General features: G+C 45.9%; 1 protein-coding gene across 5 annotated transcripts in view; it reads left to right on the top strand.

The window, feature by feature from the left end:
• Positions 1-18,858, top strand: part of ACSF3 (acyl-CoA synthetase family member 3) — a 61,744-nt gene that overhangs the window by 30,167 nt on the left and 12,719 nt on the right. For 4 of the 5 annotated variants that reach the window (XM_083513677.1, XM_083513676.1, XM_083513674.1 and 1 more), the window contains one exon: positions 6,181-6,307. The exons of the other annotated variant lie outside the window; for it this stretch is intronic. In XM_083513677.1, coding sequence (XP_083369803.1) covers positions 6,181-6,307 — 127 coding nt within the window. The remainder of the gene's footprint in view (positions 1-6,180; positions 6,308-18,858) is intronic. 5 annotated transcript variants of the gene reach the window in all.

The following is an 18,858-nucleotide window of genomic DNA, read 5'->3' as shown; positions in this document are numbered from 1 at the left end:
CAGATATTTGAAGATGGCTGTTTGTAATCTCTTCTCTTCTCTTCTTCCTAGGACCATTTGCTGTGTTGGGTTGCCTGTTTTTACCTTTTATAAGCCACTTGGTGATTGTGTGTGTGTGTTTTAAGCAGAAAAGTAGAGTATAAATAAATAAAGGATAGACTGGCATAAGAATAGGCAGGCTTTTGAATTCCCAGTATGACAGTTCCTCTTCTGATCTCTCTCATCTCTGAGGCATGCCTGTGAATTAAAATTAATCACCTCTTTAAAACAGAATAGACAATGATTTAAACCATGCATGGGAATTTCTGGGTCATTCCAACTGCCTCCAATTCCCCACTTGTGAGCACTGAATGTCTTGAGGAATGCAAATTGGTTCAGTTCCATGAGCAAAAAATTGGGTTTTGGACTCTCTGCTTTTAGATGTATATGTGTGTGCGTGTGCGTGTGTGTGTGTGCCTGCGCGCGCACACACACACACACAAACATACATACAAAAACTAGATCACTTGGCTATTGCATTACAGATTCTTTACCCATGGAAATAAAATCATTATTGATGATTTACAGATTGAGCCAAGTATTTAGGATCTCTCTCCCGTATGCTTGCTCTCCTTTCTCCTCCTCCTCTTCTCATTTCGTTTTCTCCCTTCATTTTTTAAAAATGTGAAACCTCCCAAAATGAAAAGCGAATTGATTGCATTATTCTAACCCTCCTTTATGAAAAGTTACCGTTGCAAAGCCAGATGTGAAATGTGGCTGTTGCAGATTACAGTCTGGGCTCTGGGTGACTTTTTTCTTCCCTCTTCTTCTCATCCTCGGTGTTGTCTCCCCAAGGAGCTGAAATCTGCCTTCTCTCCAGCAGGAGGGAAATGGCGCTGCCTTGCAATTGCCTCCTGTAGCCTCTGCTGCAGGACACGCAGCTCGTAGCAGAGATAATGCCGCTTGTGCGGAAAGGGGGCTTATGGGGGAATTTTTAATTACAAATGGGTATGAGGGACCAGGTTGCCTAGGAGATGGGTAATGTGCTGCTGAGCGTTTTACTACTAGCAAATCTGCCAGAATAGACGATTAAAAGTTTATTGCTTTATCTGATGCCTGGATTGGTGGCCTTGTGAAAAATAAGCCCCTTTGCTCTTAGCTCACCCCTTGCAGAGCCACGGCAGCAGGCAGGATGCCGCTGGCCAAGTGGCGCTTGTGCCCCAGGGCACAGGTGAGGTGTGTTTATTGCAAAAGGCAAAAAGAGGCTCACTGCCTCTGCCTTCCTCTGCTACTACTTTTCCCTGTGGGGAGCTGGCAAGCGAGGGTCCCGTTTCTGCCAGCTTGTATAGTATGACTGGTCTCCCCATCATTCTGTTGAGTCTTGGAGGCTGTGTGGCACGGCAAAGGCAGGTTAAAGGCAAAGTGTCCTGAATTAACAGGGAAGCTATCCAGCAAGAAGTCATGTTGGAATGCAGGTGGCTGGGCAGAAGAAGGTGTCACACCAGCAACAGCCCGGCAGCAATTTCTTGGCAATTTCTTCACCTGCTCAGTCACACCCATCCTGTTGTGGAATAACAGCAGTATTGTGATCCAGATTACGCATTGATTGGTGGTTGCTTCGTTCTTCTGCATAGGCCTGATGCCGACAGATGAGGTGGGCATGAACAGGTCCTGACGCAAGCAAATGGTTCTCCTTTTGTACAAAAGGTTGAACTGAATGACTTCTGTGGACAGCATCCTCTGGACGACAACTCTTGTTCAAGGCACACACAAGAATATAAGAAGAGTCCTGCTGGGTCAGGACTGAATGCCCATATAGTCCAGTGTCTTGCTTCCCACAGGGACCAACTCGATTGCTCTGGGGAGTCTCCCAGCAGGGCATGAAGGCACTGTGGCAACTGGTATTAAGGGGAACTTGGAAGTTCCACACAGCCATCCCTCTCCCTCACAGCAGACTCAGGTGGTGAGTGCCAACAAAATGGGGCCAACTAGAATCCAAAATGAATCCAAAATGGGGCCAACTAGAAGGAGGTGCCAACTTGCTTGGGAGAACTCTTGAAGTTTGCAGAAGTACAAAAATTATTTTTTAAAAAAACAAACCATTTTTAGGCTCCCCCCCCAAAAAAAAAACCCGTCCAAGAAGGACTGAGCCAAGGAATGTTGAGTGTTTATTTACAAAGAAAGACATCCTAGAAGAGGCCATGGCTGGCTGGCACCTAGAAGGAGAGCACTGCTGTTAGTCATGAGAGGTGAGGAACTGCAAACCAAATATTGCAGCGTATCTTCCTCCCATTAATAAGACTTGCTGCCCATGAATTTGTCTAAACCATCTGACCTTGTGGAAGCCATAACACTTTGTGCCCGTGAATTCCATAAATAGATCACACACAGTTTTGAGAATGTGGACATTTGCAGTGGTGGTGGTGCTTTGTGGTTTGCCATTGGTGAGCCCTTGGCTAATGTGGATTTAACCTCTCTCCTCTGGTCAATTCCACCCCCCATCCTTGGCATCAATAGCATATACCAAATGTTATGCTCCCAACTCCCTGTGCCTGTTCCACAGCATGGCAGATGCTGTATGGCCAGTGTCACGTGGCCGTGTCAAACCAGGAGGGGGGCGCCGACTAAGAGCTCCCTACTGTTTTTTTCGCTCTGATTAGAAATTGTTTATTCATATTTCTGATTTTTGTTAAGCAAATGGATTAATAAAATGACTCATTTATGCAGACGGCACAAGCAGAAATGATTTTCTCCTGCTTAACTCCCCACCCCCACCCCCGCCAAGAAGAAACTTCCTAGTATTCCTTAAGTACTTTGATTCAGGTAATCATTTAATTGCAAATATAAACCAGCAGTGCAAACCCTTTGCATTTTTAACCAGTGCCAGGCGGTGATGATGGTGGGAGTGGGAATATGCCATTCTGGAAGTGCTTCTTTAAAATTTAAATTTTATTGCTTTTTCTGCGTGCCGCCGCCGGTGATCTTGGAGAGCACAGCTGGTGCGTTTACAACCACGTCCCACTAGGAAGATTAGCATTTTAAAAAAAAACTTTTTGCTGCCTTTGCTTGCTCTTTGCAGGGAATGCTGGTGCCCATGCATGGTGCCTAAGCTTGACTCTCCTCTAGAGCAAGGGCACAATCCGATAGGGAGCATCTCCTGTGTAAGCAAATGGCATAAGTTCCCATGGTGCCATGAATTTTCAAGGGACTCTTGTGGATTTCATAGGGACTTGCACAGGAGATGTGCCCAACATGTTACATCCAAGGACAGTAAGTGATCTTGGCTATCTAAATTTCATGATATGCACCTCAGCACAGGGCTTTTTACCTGGCAACTGACAGCATCTCCCAACCAGAGGAGTTCCCAGAGGCCATGGTCTGCTGAACATACAAATTTCCTTGGTGGTGGATCTGACAGTCTCCTCTAGCATTCTCTCCAGTAACGGTCAGCGTGAAGCAGGACACAAGGGGCTTCCCTTTGGTTTGTCTCCATCTTTTGTTGCCCAGAGGAGGTATGCTTCAGTCTTTAATGAGAACTGCCTGACATAATGTTAGAAGAGCCCTTCTGGATGAGGCTGAAGGTCTCAGGTAGTCGAGCATCCTCTTTCACACAGTGGACAAACAGGTGCCTCCAGGAGGCGCACAAGCAGGACACAAGAGCAATAGCCCTCTCCTGCTGTCAGCCCACACTGTTGGATGTACATCAGAGTGCCATATAGGTATCACAGCTAATAGTTATTTGATTTGATGACATTTATATCTCACCTTTTCCTCTAAGGAGCTTGACTAGTTGCTTCTGATATCTGGAATCCCAAGGTGTACTTCCTCGGTGCAGGGAATTTCCATTTAATTATTGCAGCTGATGGATACAGCAGTGTCAGCACGCAAATGCAGAGCATCTAGGTGAATGGGTGTGTTAGCCAAGGCCTCAGGCAAAGGGCCATAGCTCAGTGGTAGAGCATCTGCTTGAGAACCCGGATTGAATTCCTGGAGAGCCTCTGCCAGTAAGCTAGATAGACCAATGAAATGACTTGGCATAAGTTCACCTGTTCCTTGAGCAGCATGAATAATAGAATCGTAGAGTTGGAAGGGACCTGAAGAGTCATATGGTCCAACCCACCTGCCATGCAGGATCTCCACTAAAGCAGCCCCAACAGATGCCCTTCCAACCTCTGCTTATAAACATCCAATGAAGGAGAGTCTACCACTTTCCAATGGAGTCTGTTCCGCTGTAACTTACAAGAATATTGGGCTTATGCAAGTGTTACATTTAGACATAGACATCCTGTAAAACAAGTGAAGACCATTTACAGATAGGTAGCCGTGTTGGTCTAATTATACTTGACTAAGCCATTTCTCACCTTCTCACCCCTTGCCTTCTCCTGTAAGACCTATTGCAGTCGTTAAGAGTCGTCAACAGGCTCATCTCAGCTATCTGCCAATCACCCATTCCCACCACCCTTCTGAGTAATACCCCTCCCCACCTTCTCACTATATAGAAGGATCTGGCAACTTCTGTTTCAGTGTATCTGAAGAAGTGTGCATGCACACGAAACTCATACCAAGAACTAACTTAGTTGGTCTTTAAGGTGCTACTGGAAGGAATTTTTTTATTTTAAGTGAAGACCATAACATTGCTGGGCCAGAGCAAAGGTTGTCTAGCCAAGTCCTTTGCCTCCAGTTCCTCTGCTGCAGTTTTTTCAGGGCAGCAGGCTTTAGGGCTATCCTGGAACTCACCCATAAACAACTGAGCCTTGCCTGGGGAAAGTATCAGAGAAAAGCTCTCACCTCTCTACTAGCCACCTTGGCTGCCTGCTAATAGAGAGGTAAAATTGAAGCATTGAAAATATGCATTTTATAATCACCCGGATTTATTCCTTCAGAGAGTTTATTACAACCTTTTTATTTTCATGCGTGGCAAATGTAATCTTATCTGGCGCGCCGGCTGGCCTAGCTCAGCTTGCTGAATCCGTTTTGTGGCGGAAAGCTATCAAACGCCAGTCTTCCAGGGCACACCGTGTCTGCATGTTAAAGTTGCTTGAACGCATTAAAGCAGCTGAAACGTGCATTAAAATATGGCACTTGGAGAATAGGATATCTATGCAATTAGCCATCTGATGCTTTCAACAGCTGCTTGTAAGTTAGATCCGGTGTATCAACAAAAGGGTACCTTGGAGATTTTGAAGAAGAAAGGAAAGCAAGCTTACTGGCTGCAGAAGAAGCCCTCCATTGGGAACTTTAAGGGGTTGTTGTTGTTGTTGTTGTTTTGAAGGGATGTCAAGTTTGTGGATGTGCCATAGATGCACAAGCATCTTGAACCTCCATTTTAACACACACACACCGGTCTTTCTGCCTCTCCCCCACCCCACCCCCTGCCACCTCCTGTAGTGTTCAGGCATTGCAAGCTGATAGTGCCAAACTGGTCCACATGTTCCCAGGCACTGGGGAGCACAGCTACGAACCCTGCAAGTTCAAGAAGCAAAATCCTATTAAGATAATGTCACGGGTTTTCTGTTTTACTGTTTGCAAGCCAGCTGTAGTATCGCAAAATGGCACAACAGGGAGGTGCCTGCTGCCAAGGAGCCGTGCTGTAGATAAGATGGGGGGGAGCATTGAACCTCTGCTAGAATCCAAGTTCAGGTGATAAGGAATTTGGAACCCATCCAGCTTTTTGATTCAGACAAGCAGGGGTGCACAAACTCCGCTGAAACTCCCTTTTGCCCACCTGGCTGGGCAATTGTGCTGCTGCTACCACTATCCCCACACCATATTCCCAGGGCATAGGACATGCTGCATTTAAAAATAAAAATAAAAGGGTCAGCTTGTTCTGCTCACTGCAGTGCAAGGTGACACATTATGTAGGTCAGCAACACTTGGGTCGTTGTAGTTCCTGAAACTCCAGGAGAGCTGGGGAAGGCAGGATCTGAAGCCTGGTCATCTTCTGCCCACATCAGCCCTGTCATGAAGAGTCAGCAGTCTGGGACTTGGCTATCCACATCCGGACGCTGACCTGCCATCTTTGCTCTAGGACCGGTATTGTGAATCAGGATAGGTCTGAGAAGGCTGCAGTTGCTCCGTCATGCAGTTGCCTTGGGAGGGTCAGGCTCCCCTTGCTTCATTGCTAGAGTGCAGCTGTTTTGGGTTGATGGGTGCAAGCAACTTGTGCTAGCAGTGGAGTACATGGCATCTCTGTTTCCCCAGGTGACCCCAGGTTTGGACGACAAAGAAGGGGAGCTCTTTGTGAAGGGGCCTACGGTATTTCTGGAATACTGGAACAGACCTAAGGAGACCAGGGATGCCTTCACTCCTGACGGCTGGTTTAAAACAGGTACCTTGATTGGGGAGGTGCTGGAGCGCCTCACTTTGCATGCAGAAGATTCAATCCCTGGCAGCACCTCCAGGTAAAAAGGTCAGGTAGTCAGTGGTAGGACAGTCCCTTCTGTAACAGGCCTTGGAGAGCCACTGCCAGCCAGAGAGAGGAGATGAGATGGACAGAGTAACTGACCTGACCTAAGACTACTAACTACATTTTTTATAGGCCCCCAAGTGAGAGAGTCTTAGTGCGGTGTGCCCCATGGCAAGACCCCTCTATATTGGTTCATGGCACAAGACTATGGGAAAGATCTTCAGCCCTGGTTTGTTTGGCTGGGAACCAGGAGCTGATGTAGCACTTGCGCCTGGCTGCTTCTCGGGCAAAGTTACTGGACTAGTGTTAGTAATATTGCTATATTAATACAGGAGTAAACCTTGTGGTGTCCTCCATCCCCAGCAGCCCCAGCCAGGGTCACTAATGCTCAGGGATGATGGGAGTTGTGATTCAGCAACATCTGCAGGGCACTGTGTTAGCTAAGCATAAATGAATATATCATTTATATCTCTTGTATGCAAATAACTCTGGACTTGCCTAACTCAATTTGCCCTTGTAACAAGTCAAGAGTAGCATAGTTCCCATTCGGTGTCCACTTACCTTTCCTGTTCCACTTTGAGCAGGGATTTGAACCCAAGCCCTGCTGGGACCTCCTTGTGTTCTGTCTGCAGCAGTAATATGGTTAAGTGGTGTTTTGCTCATAGGGTTCAGACAAGGATTCTCCGCTGATCATATGAACCCTTGGCTGAGTTGAGTCTCGGGAACGAAATATCCCCATCCCTGATGGGGACGCCATACAGTTGTGCCCTAAAAATGGAATGGTTCCTTCTGCTAGCTCCATCCCTCTCCATCCCTCAGCAGAGTCTTGGAATGTAGGGGGGCCTGTTAAGAGTTACATTTTGGCCTCTTAAGTCTCTTGACCCAAAGCCATCTTGTTTTTGACTCTTTCCTATCCCTCTTACTAGCGACAGTGTAAGTGTGTACACATGGGACATTTGTTCTCTCTTCGTTCAGCCCTGGTTGTCATTAATCTTGTAGGCTGCAGAAAGCTTGGGTGTCTGGTTAATTTCATTCCTGTCACTCAGTCTATTCCCACCCCTGCCCAGGTCTTTGTTTGCACACAGGGGGCACTTCCTTTCTGTATCGCTGCTTGTTTAATGTAATTTGGGCTGAGGAGGAATGTGAGAGGAAGACAACTATCATGCAGCATGGCACCAAATAAAATGAGCTGCAAACCAACAATGTCCCCAGTTCAAATCTCATCGCTGTGATAGTTTGCTGCGTGTCCTAGATCAAGTGGCTGTCAGCGTCTCATCTGCAGTATCAGAATAATATGCTGGCCTACCATGCAGGCCTGTTGTATGGATTACAGCAGGATAACATATGCGAAGCACTTTGAACAGTAAAATGCTATATAATAATAACATTAATAACCAACTTAAGTGCTTCAACCTGACTTTCTGGTGCCTTCTCTGTGGCTTTACTGTGTGTGTGTTCTATTCATTTTGTGGTTGGGTGGTTGCTTTTGTGACTTAAATGAGAGCTGCAGTTTGGCAAGTTTTGCTCATGCCGCAGTCCTCCTGTGAGCAGCGAGATTTTGCGGCTTGATGTTAGTGGGCAATGCAGCATTGTGGGGCAATCCGTTAAAAAAAAAAAGAACGAAAGGATTTTTAAAAAGTTGACCCTCCTGATGAATATTTCAGATGCAAACGAATGGCATGCATTAATTATTGTAAAGAGATGTCTTTAGGAGAAAATGATTTTGAAATTCAGTTTAATTTCATTGTAATGCATTGCAAACAGGAAGGGAGTATGTGTGTTTAATTGGCTCTCGGGGGTATGGCCTGGAAGATGCCATGCCTTTGTCACAGACCATTAGCGATACAGACTGCATAATGAGAAACTACAATCAGCTCACAGCTGCTGGCTCCTACGGGGAGAGAATGATATTAAATGGAAATCAGTATAAATTAAACTTAACCCTTTCGCTGGGCAAATTTTAACTTCCAAGCAAGAAATGCTGGCAGCGGGATGGTGGTGGGAGAAAATGACAGCTCTTCTGAATTAGAGGCAAGTTGGAGAAGCCTCAGAAGCCACTCTCCGTCCTACCACTGTTAATCTCATTTGACACAGAGTGATGGCATTTTGATTGTTTCCCTCTGGTTGCACCCCACCTTCCCCTCCCCCCAATTTTCCTCCTGTCCCCTTTTGGATTCTTTGAAAAAATATATATGGTAGGCAACATATTTCCAGAGCTGACATCTCTTGATCCACAGTGAGATGCAGGTTTGCAGGTGAGACTGCCTTGTTAGCTATTCAGAAAACTATGTATTTTGTATGGAGGCATAGAAAGGAATATAGGGAAGCTGTCTTTTAACTGAGCCAGGCCATTGGTCCATTAAGCTCAGTATTGTTTACACAGGCTGGCAGCCAATCTCCTGGATTTCAGGCAGGAGCTTTCCTCAGCCCTACCTGGAGATGCCAGGGATTTACCCTGGGGCCTTTTCCATGTAAAGCATGCATCACAGTCCTTCGGTACACAAATGCTTCACTGAGAAAAGACCGGCTCTTCAAACTGAAAGTCGTCCTGAGCTCCCCACTTGTATTCTGGGGTTTTAGTAGATACTGTCCTTGTGTCTTGAAACTTGATCCCCATAGCAATGAGGTCTACAAACTTTTTTAAAAAGAAATTGAGCAAATACTGAGATACTCAAAAGGTTGAATTCTGCTGTTGTGCTATGGGTGCACAGAACATACCCAGCCATACACAAAAGACTGAGGAGCAGCATGCTCTTCCTCTTCTATCATTATGAATCCCAGAGAGGTACCTACTCCAAAGCATTTTGTAGCAGCAGCAAAATGAGTTCTAGAAGAAGCATTTGAATGAGTTAAACAGAGTTAATTACTGCCATGTTGTTCCAAAGAATGCAAATGAAGCAGATTATAAATGCAACAGGGGCATTTACTGACACAGCTCTCTCATGGCTTGGGAAAAATACCTTAAAATCCTACTTGCCAGCATTAGAGTCTTAACTGCTTGTGCAACCAGGCACTCAGGATTTTTCCAGTCCTAGTCACATAAAGAGAAAAGATAAAGGCAGCAGTGAACAAGGGAAGGAACTATACTCTTACCCACCCCCGAGCACAATCAAAAGGCAACCTGAGGCCCCAGACCCAGTTCCCACCTTAGGTCTGAATACGGCCACTTATGTCCCCCCTTCCCATCCTGGGCATGGGGCCCAATGTGGCAAAGCTGCTGATGAGGCATTCTTCAAGGGCATGTGGAAGTTGGCCCTCAGTTGGGGTGGGAGCACAACTGGAGCAAAGTAAACCTGGCGACGGTGCGCTGCTCTGCCTCTAATAACTTCTGAGCCATAATTGAGCATTTTGCTTATTGCTAATGACAATCCTAGAAACCAGCAGGTCAGCAAATGAAGAATAATCGCTAGCAGAGGAAGCACATGCAGATTCTAACACGCTGCACTTGGTGATGGATTGAGCCACATTAAAATGGAGCTCCAAAGTTCTAGGCAGATAGGGTAGCTAAAGTCTGTCAGGGTCAGAAAGAGAGCTAGAGGTGGGAACAAATGCCCCATGGATATAATGGAGGGCTGTTAATGATGTGTATCTGTGTATGAAAGGAAATAATGTAGCTGGCCTTGGCTCACCTTGCAACTGTTCAGGCTCTTATATAAAGAAGCATCTTCTGCGTCTTGACATGCCAGTAAACAACCCCACATATGATGGGCTAAAACCTTATGGTTGCCTAGCTGTGTGTGAACAACACTCTGCCTGTCATTGGCTGAGCTTCTGTGGTGTCATGAAATGTTCACTAACACTCTGACTTATCCATGGAATGATGACAAACTGCGTGTTCCTGTGAGGGATGTGAAAGGTCACTTTGGTTCAGATAGACCTTTATACATGAGCCCCATAAAATGCAATAAATGCATTCCACATCACGAAGACCACTGTTCTCCACAAGAAGAAGTGACCCAGGTGAATTCAATGTAAGTAGTCACAAAATCACTCAAGCAGTTACAGGCAGCATTCTGAAGCTCACGAAGAGTACGGTACTTCCTAAATTGCAAAGTGCTACGAAATGGTGGGGCGAAAAGCAGCACTCCTTGCGCATTAGCATCATGTCCACGGTTTCATAAATCCAGCTGTTGCTTTTGTGTTCTCCCAGTACCTTGAAATACGGACATAGTCCGCCAGGAGCTTTTCCTGCTGTAACTCTGTGGAAGTGAATATAAGAGCGCAGAGTGGCTACAGTTTGGTTGAAAGATGGGCTTTCATCTTGAGTGTCTATGTGCATCCCCCTCCCGCTGTGCAAAGGATTTCTCCCAAAGGAAAAGCACGCTGTGCAGCATGAGTGGCAGGGAGAGGCAAGATCATAGAGCTATGTTCTCCCCGAGGATAGGCTCGCTCCATTCACATTTGCCCACACGTCTAGGAAAGTAGAACCTGGGAGTATTTGGTGAGATTTATTTTCAATTACAGGTTGAGGCAGAGACATGAAATAGTGCCGACTTTGAAAGTGGTGCATAAATCCTGCAAGCAAATCCATGTATATCAGCTCCATATAATAAGACTTTATTGATTGCTATATTGTATCTGTCAGAATAAAACTCCCTTAATGCCTGCATCAGGGCCAGTAAGATAGAGGCCTTGGCTGGTAACGGAATCTGATTCAAGAATCAATGCAGTTTGATTAATATGTCGTTAAGAAAGTAAGAGTTATTTAACTTGTTTGATGCGGGCTTTAAACCGATGACTCATTTCTATTACGCTCCCCTGCTTTTGAGCTGTGCAGAAAACATAAATGCAATCAATGTTGCTCTTTTGCATGTAACCAAATCCTGTGTTTTAGTATTCAGAGTTTATATTACAGTTCCTTTTACGGAAGTCCCTGTCTCTACCTCTCAAATGCATTTCTTATAGGTCCAAAATAAATATTCGCATACCCTAAGCTTCCAGGGCTGGCCCAAGACATCTTGCAGCCTGAGGCAAAGGATAAGATGGTGCATGCACACACAGGGGAGTTGACTGGACTAGTGGTTGAATCTTGCCTGAACACAGGTGATGGGACAACATTGTCCATGATACCTGAGGGTAGCAAGCTAGTTTAAGGGGCCCAAGACAGGTTGTATAACACACAGTGATCTGTCTTCCAGTCAGGGGGATACATTTCTGCTGCCCAGCTTCTGCAGCCTGCAGCAGTTACCTCTCTCTTCCTAATAGTGGGGCTGCCTGGCAGGTTTCTGCAAATGCATTGTGCACCACACACAACAGACTGCTTGATTTCACCATTCTGAGAATCTTAATTGTTGTTTCTAAGTAGCGAAGGCACCCAGAGGATGTGAGAATTTCTTCCCTGCTATTTCTGCAGTTTTCTGCTTTTCTACCCAACAGTCTCAGACATTTTACAGAGCACCTTGAATATCATTGCTTTTAGGGATCGCAGCTGTAAATCAGACACATTTTGGAGTGTGGGTTGCAGTGTGGATGGTTCCATTGTTTAGGTAGGATGCAGGTTCTGTCTGTTGCTTTTCACATTTCCCCAAATTTGGATGCTGCCTGCTGCTGGTGGACTGTGAGCACAATTGAGAGAATACCAAAAAAGGGGGCAGCGGGGGGTTTTCAAATCATGAACATGGCACTAATGTGCAATGATAGTTATTTTTAAATCTAACATTTCTTAACACTTTGCAGTTCAGGAACTACTAAAGCAAACAGCTGTCACTGTATTCCTCATGAGCCTCAGAATATATTTTCACAGCAGATAATTCCCCCTTCACCTAAGGAAAGTAAATCTGGTAGAGTCCACATAATCATCTGCACCTGTGGAACTACTTGGCAGTATCCACTTCAGTCATTGATGGATTTCCTTCTGGCAGGTCAAGTTTAAAAATGTTTGGACCCTTGAAGGCAACTGACCAGGACTTATGGCGGTCCAAGGGCAGAATGCCAGTGCTCTGCTAAACTCCTGGCCCTCCCCCAATGGCTCATAGAAGAAGGATAAATTATGCAAGATTTGCAGATGTGCCTGATTTGCAGAATCCATTCAGGTGTAGAATAGATGTCATATTGGCACAGAATTTCAATCTGTTCTGTGGTTAGCCCTGAAGGTTCTGTTCATTCCCCTGTGAGTCCTTTTGCCCTTCAGCCCTAAGAGGATAGAAGACCAAAAAAACAAAACAAAAACACCCCTTCGCTTGAGCTTGGCTGGTCTTGTTCTGTTCCCTTCAATGCCAGCTAGCACAGAGAAGGTTAAGCAGATGGCACGCCGCAATACTACACTGAGTTGGCAGTGGCTTTTTCTGGCTCCTTCCAATCCCCAGAGAGAAGCAGGTGTTCCCCACTCTGGGGTGGGCATTTGTTTCCATTCATGGGCGTTCACACCTGAGATAGAAATCACTTGCGCCTGTTCGGCACAAGCTATAAATAGGAACATGTCTAATTAAAATCCTAGCATGCAATATTTTCCCCATGTTTGTTTACATTGTCTCTCCCAGTCATAAATTCGATTAATACTATTTTTTTGTTTTAAATTATTGCTTAATTATGAGCTCCTGCAAATGTTGCATATGACTTATCAGCAGGGTAAGCCCGCTGCATGAAATACACACGCCCAAGGCTGGGAAGAGGGAGAGCTTTCTAGTAGCCAGAGGTTGAGATCCAGAGAGTGGCCTGGTGGGATGATGTGATTAACTCAGATGGACTGGGAAGATCTGCTTAGCCTTGACCTCTAGGATTATGTCTCTTTTGACATATCCTTGCCTATGGATGGTCCCCTAACTTAATTAGCTCCAGCAGCAAGGAACTGTACTCTAGCTTTGCCCAGGGATGGGAACATCTGGCTTAGGGGTCACGTGCAGACCTCAACTTAAGTTCCTGTTGGTTGTGGGGGAGGGACAGGAACGGGGGGGGCTTACCCACCACTGGCTCTGCCCCTGTCCATCACTGGCACACAGTCCCCAATAGATTTCTTGCAAGGGAATATGATAGAAGCGAATGAGGAATACCATTACTGGGCCAATAACACTACCAGGCTTCCTCAGTTCCACAGGAAGGACATCACTGACTTGGAAGCCATTTCTAAATGCCCAAATATATATACATATATACATAAATACATAATATACATATATACACAAATACATAAGAGGCCACCAGTCTGGGTTCCATCCTTGGCATTTCTGAGTAGGGCTGGGAATGTCTCCTGCCTGAGACCCTGGAGAGCTGCTGCCAGTCAGTGTATACAGTATGCACTGAGATGGATCAATGGTCTCACTGAATATAAGGCAGCTCCCTGCATTCCTAAATAGGACATTAAAGATGGACATTCCCTGGGCAAATCTGTATTTGGCCTTATAGCTGCTGTTTCAAAAGAAACCCTGAGACCATTGAAATGAGCAGCTGCAAAATTGGAATTCATTGAATAATATTATCCAGTCTCTCAGGATAGTATGGGTAGTTACTGCACAAAGAAAATGCAATTGTCCCTCATTTACTGTTCAAGCTTTGATGCACTAGCAAGCACAAATTTATGTTTAGATTGTGCATTATATTTACGTTTTCAAAAGCCAGCTATCAGAATATATGATCTTCTCTCCCCAACTTAGGTTTTAACCAGCTATGCCATAACTTCAGCTGTTCTTTTCCAAGCAATGGCCACAGCAGCATGGGGGTTCTGACCCAAGCAGGAGTTCAGGGTCAGGCAGGGCAAAGTTCTTGTTTCAACAAGGCAGGGTCAAAGAAGACAAGTTTACTTTTCCCAGGTTCTAGTAATAATAGAAGCCAGGTATGTTCACATAATAAGGGACACGGGTGGCGCTGTGGGTTAAACCACAGAGCCTAGGACTTGCCAATCAGAAGGTCAGCAGTTCGAATCCCCGTGACGGGGTGAGCTCCCGTTGCTCGGTCCCTGCCAACCTAGCAGTTCGAAAACACCTCAAAGTGCAAGTAGATAAATAGGTACCGCTCCAGCGGGAAGGTAAACGGCGTTTCCATATGCTGCTCTGGTTCGCCAGAAGCGACTTAGTCATGCTAGCCACATGACCCGGAAGCTGTACGCTGGCTCCCTCGGCCAATAAAGCAAGATGAGCGCCGCAACCCCAGAGTCAGTCACGACTGGACCTAATGGTCAGGGGTCCCTTTACCTTTATGTTCACATATATTTGGTGTGGGGGACCTTTGGCATTTGAGAACTACAACTCCCATCACCCCTTGCCATTGGCCATTCATGCTGGAACTAATGGGAGTTGTACTTTTGAAAGGTACTCCACATTAGAAGGAAATCAGCAAGATGCCGATAGCACTTTGGACAGCTCCACTGAGAGCTTGGGACTAGGTAGCTGACATATAGAAGCAAGACTCAAATTTTGCTTCAGTAACAGGGAACCCCAAAAGAAACATTAAACACAGCTCCAGCTCCAGCCGTGCCTTTGGTGAGAGGAGTCTCTTCAGTTAAAGGGACCTAGCTTGCTTTAATGCCTGTTGACTCCAGCCACACAGAGGTGACCATGATTCCACTGAGGCCACTGGCCTGGAGTCAGAGAAAGGCAATGGAATCTCCTCAAGCCAGAAAGGCACTGGTGCAATGGGCTGCTTTTGTGCCAGCATTTCTAGGGTAGTAGAAGGTGATAGTTCAGGGGCTGGCTCTGAAGGTGTTTCACTCTTCCATGCAGAAACTTCCTCTGAATCCATAGTATTCTGGAGTCATGACACAGCCGTACACGTAGAGTTCCATTCATACATCTGATAAAGGTTTTCTTTCTTTTTTCATTTTCTGTTATTTCATGTAGCACACTCACATCTTCAAGACTTGGCAGGTTGGTTGGCAAGGGCCCACTGTGGCTCAGAGGTAGAGGTGGGAATGTCCCCAGTCTGAGACTCTTGGAAAGCACTCTAAAGAATATTGAGCCAACTCTGTAGCAGGCAACATCCTATGATCTTCCTCTTCCTTGCATGTAAGGAAAAACAGCATCCCAAAATGGAGGTGGGGGTGGAATCTGATAAGAAATAATATCACAGTATCCAGGGCTTTGTTTTCTCAGTTTTTAAAGCTTTCATCCGCTCTCCCCCCTCCTCCCCACGCTGCCTTCTGTCACCCTAGTGTCTGGAAGCAGTGGCTTTGTTTGCAACCTCCCCAGTTCAAGGCCAAATGCCTTGTAAGCAGTTAGCCTTTTATTTAGCTCGGTGTTTTGCCCAGCCAGCTGATAAGGACATGTGAAAGAAGAAGAAGAAGAAGCCTCTGACTTCTAAGGGCTTCCAATTCCTTCCCACTCTGTAATCCTGGGCAGATAACATCATTGGGAGTGATAGCCCCAGGCTCTTTGCTTTCAACAGAAGCCTCCCTGTGGGCTTCACTCAAGACAATTGAGAACATATTTACTCAGAACTAATGGCATTGTGATGGAAGCAGAAATGGGGAGGAGGAGGGAGGGTGGCTGCAGCGCTTTGCTTACAGTGGTTGGTGACGGAAGCTTCTCTATTTTTAAATAAAAGGGCTACTTGGACACCTTTTGCAGGGAATCCTCTGCACCACTGCCACTATGCCCACCCGCTGCTACCTTGGTGGACTATTTAACAATCCTGCTCATTCACGAGAGACAACGGGAAGGTCACTGCATGGGCATAGCGGGGAGAGAGTTATTGCTTGCTTTAGCTGGACGTGTAATTGATCCCGGAGCTGTTCTGCAAAGGGCAGGAGCGGAGCAAAGGGGTTTTAACTCCAGCATCTTGGTTATTGCAATTACTTTTTGCCAAGCTTCAGCCTCTCAAGCTGCTGAGTGGCGTGGCAGACTCTCTTTTTTTTCCTTTTCACCATCTGCAGGGATGCCTATAAGTACTTAAATGCTAATGTGAGAGAAAGTAGAAAAAGGGAAGGAAGGAAGGAAGGAAGGAAGGAAGGAAGGAAGGAAGGAAGGAAGGAAGGAAGTTTCCTATTTATGGTGACCTGTTTTTTTCTCTAGAAACTCTCCACAGCACCACCTTGACGGAAGTTGACAGGGAGGCGCATTTTTATTTCATAATACAAGAACTCAGGGTCAATGAAATCAGATGGCTTGAGCTTCAGGACTGCCCAAAATAATCTGCATCCCAGAGTACATTGCATAATTAACTTATGAAACTCACTGCCACAAAATGTAGTCTTGTCCACTGGCTTAGGTGGCTCTGAAGGGAATTAGACAAATTAATAGAGGATGGATCTCTTGGTGGCTGTTAGTCACCATAAGGGGGACATGCAACAGAATGTTGCAGTGCAAAGTACTCATTTTCAGCATGCTAGCCAGCCAGCCATGTCTTCTTTCAGAATAGTCCACTCCATACCACCTCTTTGCTTGTTTTCAGTCTTCCTTTCCTTCAGTTCTAAAAGTCAGCCAGCATTCCATGGCCTCTATGTATGTTCAGGCCTAGGCTGTTTTGGGTCTCCTACCCACCTCTCCTTAGAGACCCCCACTGCCCAAAAAAATGTACTTCTGTAAATCTTTTTGTGCTTGTATGGTGCTATCATGACTCCATAAGGGTCTGCTTTCAGAGAATGAGTTTGCCATGTGGAACCATGTTTAGAGGCAGTATGCTGCTGGGGAGCAACAGCTAGTCTGAAGAGAGGGCTATGTGCCTCTATGGATGGATATGGCTTAATGGGGGGGTGGAGAGATGGATTGTAAAATATTTTGCCCTACAGCTAAGAGACAAATCACCATGTGGCATTCCTAGGAGGGTTGGGTAGTTGGCAGTTCAGTCAGCTCTCGCTTAAGAATAAAAATAATAATTTTACTATTTATACCCCACCCCTTTGGCTGGGTTTCCTCAAGTGCTCTTGGTGGTTCCCAGCAAAATAGTAAAAAAACCGTAAACATTAAAAACTTCCCTAAACAGGGCTGCCTTCAGGTGTCTTCTAAAAGTCAGATAGTTGCTTATATGTAGGGAGGGTGTTCCACAGGGAGGGTGCCACTACCGAGAAAGCCCTCTGCCTGGTTCCCTGTAACTTCACTTCTCACAGTGAGAGAACCCACAGAAGACCCTTGGAGGAGGACCTCAGTGTCCGAGCTGAACAATGGGGGTGCATTAAACACCCAGTTCAGGTACAGCCCTTTGGAGACCCATCCTTTTAGGATACCAGATCTGCACCTGATCTGATTTTAAAGCCTGCAATCTACACACACCCCAGAGATTTCTGCACATTCCAGTGACTGATCTGTCCTTTCTGCCTGCAGGGAGAGGTGACAACAGGGCCAGTACATTCTGCACAACAAGGAATCAAGGCTCTGGCACATTATAAAAAACCACCTGTGCTTCAAGGCAGGCACTTCCTGCTTTGCCCACTTCCTCAATTACCAGCTTGACTTTTGTGTTCCCAAACCCTATTGCACAGGGAGCTTGCCATGCAGATCCCTCAACAGCACTATTAGTGGTTAGTAGCCAAATGGAGATGTAGGAGTGAGTGGCTTGGCATTCGTCAATGGAAGGCTACCTTTGCCGAGGCTCCTGCCTCCTAGGTACCTGAAGCAGGTGTGTGACAGAGAGCTCCTCTGCAGCCTCTCCCAGAACTGTTGGGTTGCCTCCATCCTGCCTCTTGTTGAGGAAGAGCTTATTAGCAGAGTTCTCTGCAAAAAAAAAAAAAAGCCCTTGAGTGGGTTTCCTTTTCTGTCTTTCTGTTGTTCTTTTTTAAAGGTGTAAATGCCGGGGGAGGCTCTACCAGCGCCTCACATTCTTTCATCTCGGCAGGGCTTTGCCCTTTCTCGCAGCATGACTCCGACAGCAGGCTCTGTGCTGCTGTGCACAGAATACAAACAAACTCACGGAGTTCGGAGCATGACAAGAATTCCATTGCAGGCAGGCAGGATGCTGCGTGCTCCAGGGCCCTCCATTGCGAGAGCTTCTGAGATCCGCTTCCCTGGTTAACTCCTTCTCTCCTGGCCACGGAGTGCTGACATCCAGGAAGGGCAGCAGAGCACAGCTTCTCCTCATGGAGAGTGAAAGAAATGGAAGGAAAAACAGGGCACTCATAAATATATGCGGTTGGCATAGAAGAGGTGGACACCAGCCTTTGGGTTTAAAATACAGTCACAGCTTTATTGATTAGATAGAGTTCATAAATGAAAAACTGGGACAGTACATATGTCAGAGGTGTCTCTTTTTTCTCTCCAAAAACATCTGAAAGGTTGCAGGTTCCCCATCTTTGGCCTCGAGATTTTTATTATGTTAAGCAGTATAAACTTTTTTAAAATAAATACATAATAAACCTACAGGCCTTACTGTTCCACCTGCCAATTGTGATTGGTATTCAATATCTCATAGCCTATAGAAAGGTGACATGCACCCCCACACCGCAAGGAAAGGAAAAAAAATACGCCCACTCCTAGCTGATAATCCTACCTGGTTCCTCTAGCCTAAAACCTGGGGGAACCTGTTGTTACTGTGATTGGCTGTGTCTTCTGTGCAGCCTGCTGGCCACAAATGAGTCTCAGCAGGGTGAAACCTAGATACTACAAGAGGAT

The sequence above is a fragment of the Podarcis liolepis genome (assembly GCF_965112155.1).
Source record: "Podarcis liolepis genome assembly, chromosome: 7".
Taxonomy (NCBI): domain Eukaryota; kingdom Metazoa; phylum Chordata; class Lepidosauria; order Squamata; family Lacertidae; genus Podarcis; species Podarcis liolepis.
This window is presented reverse-complemented; position numbering and strand designations above follow the sequence as displayed.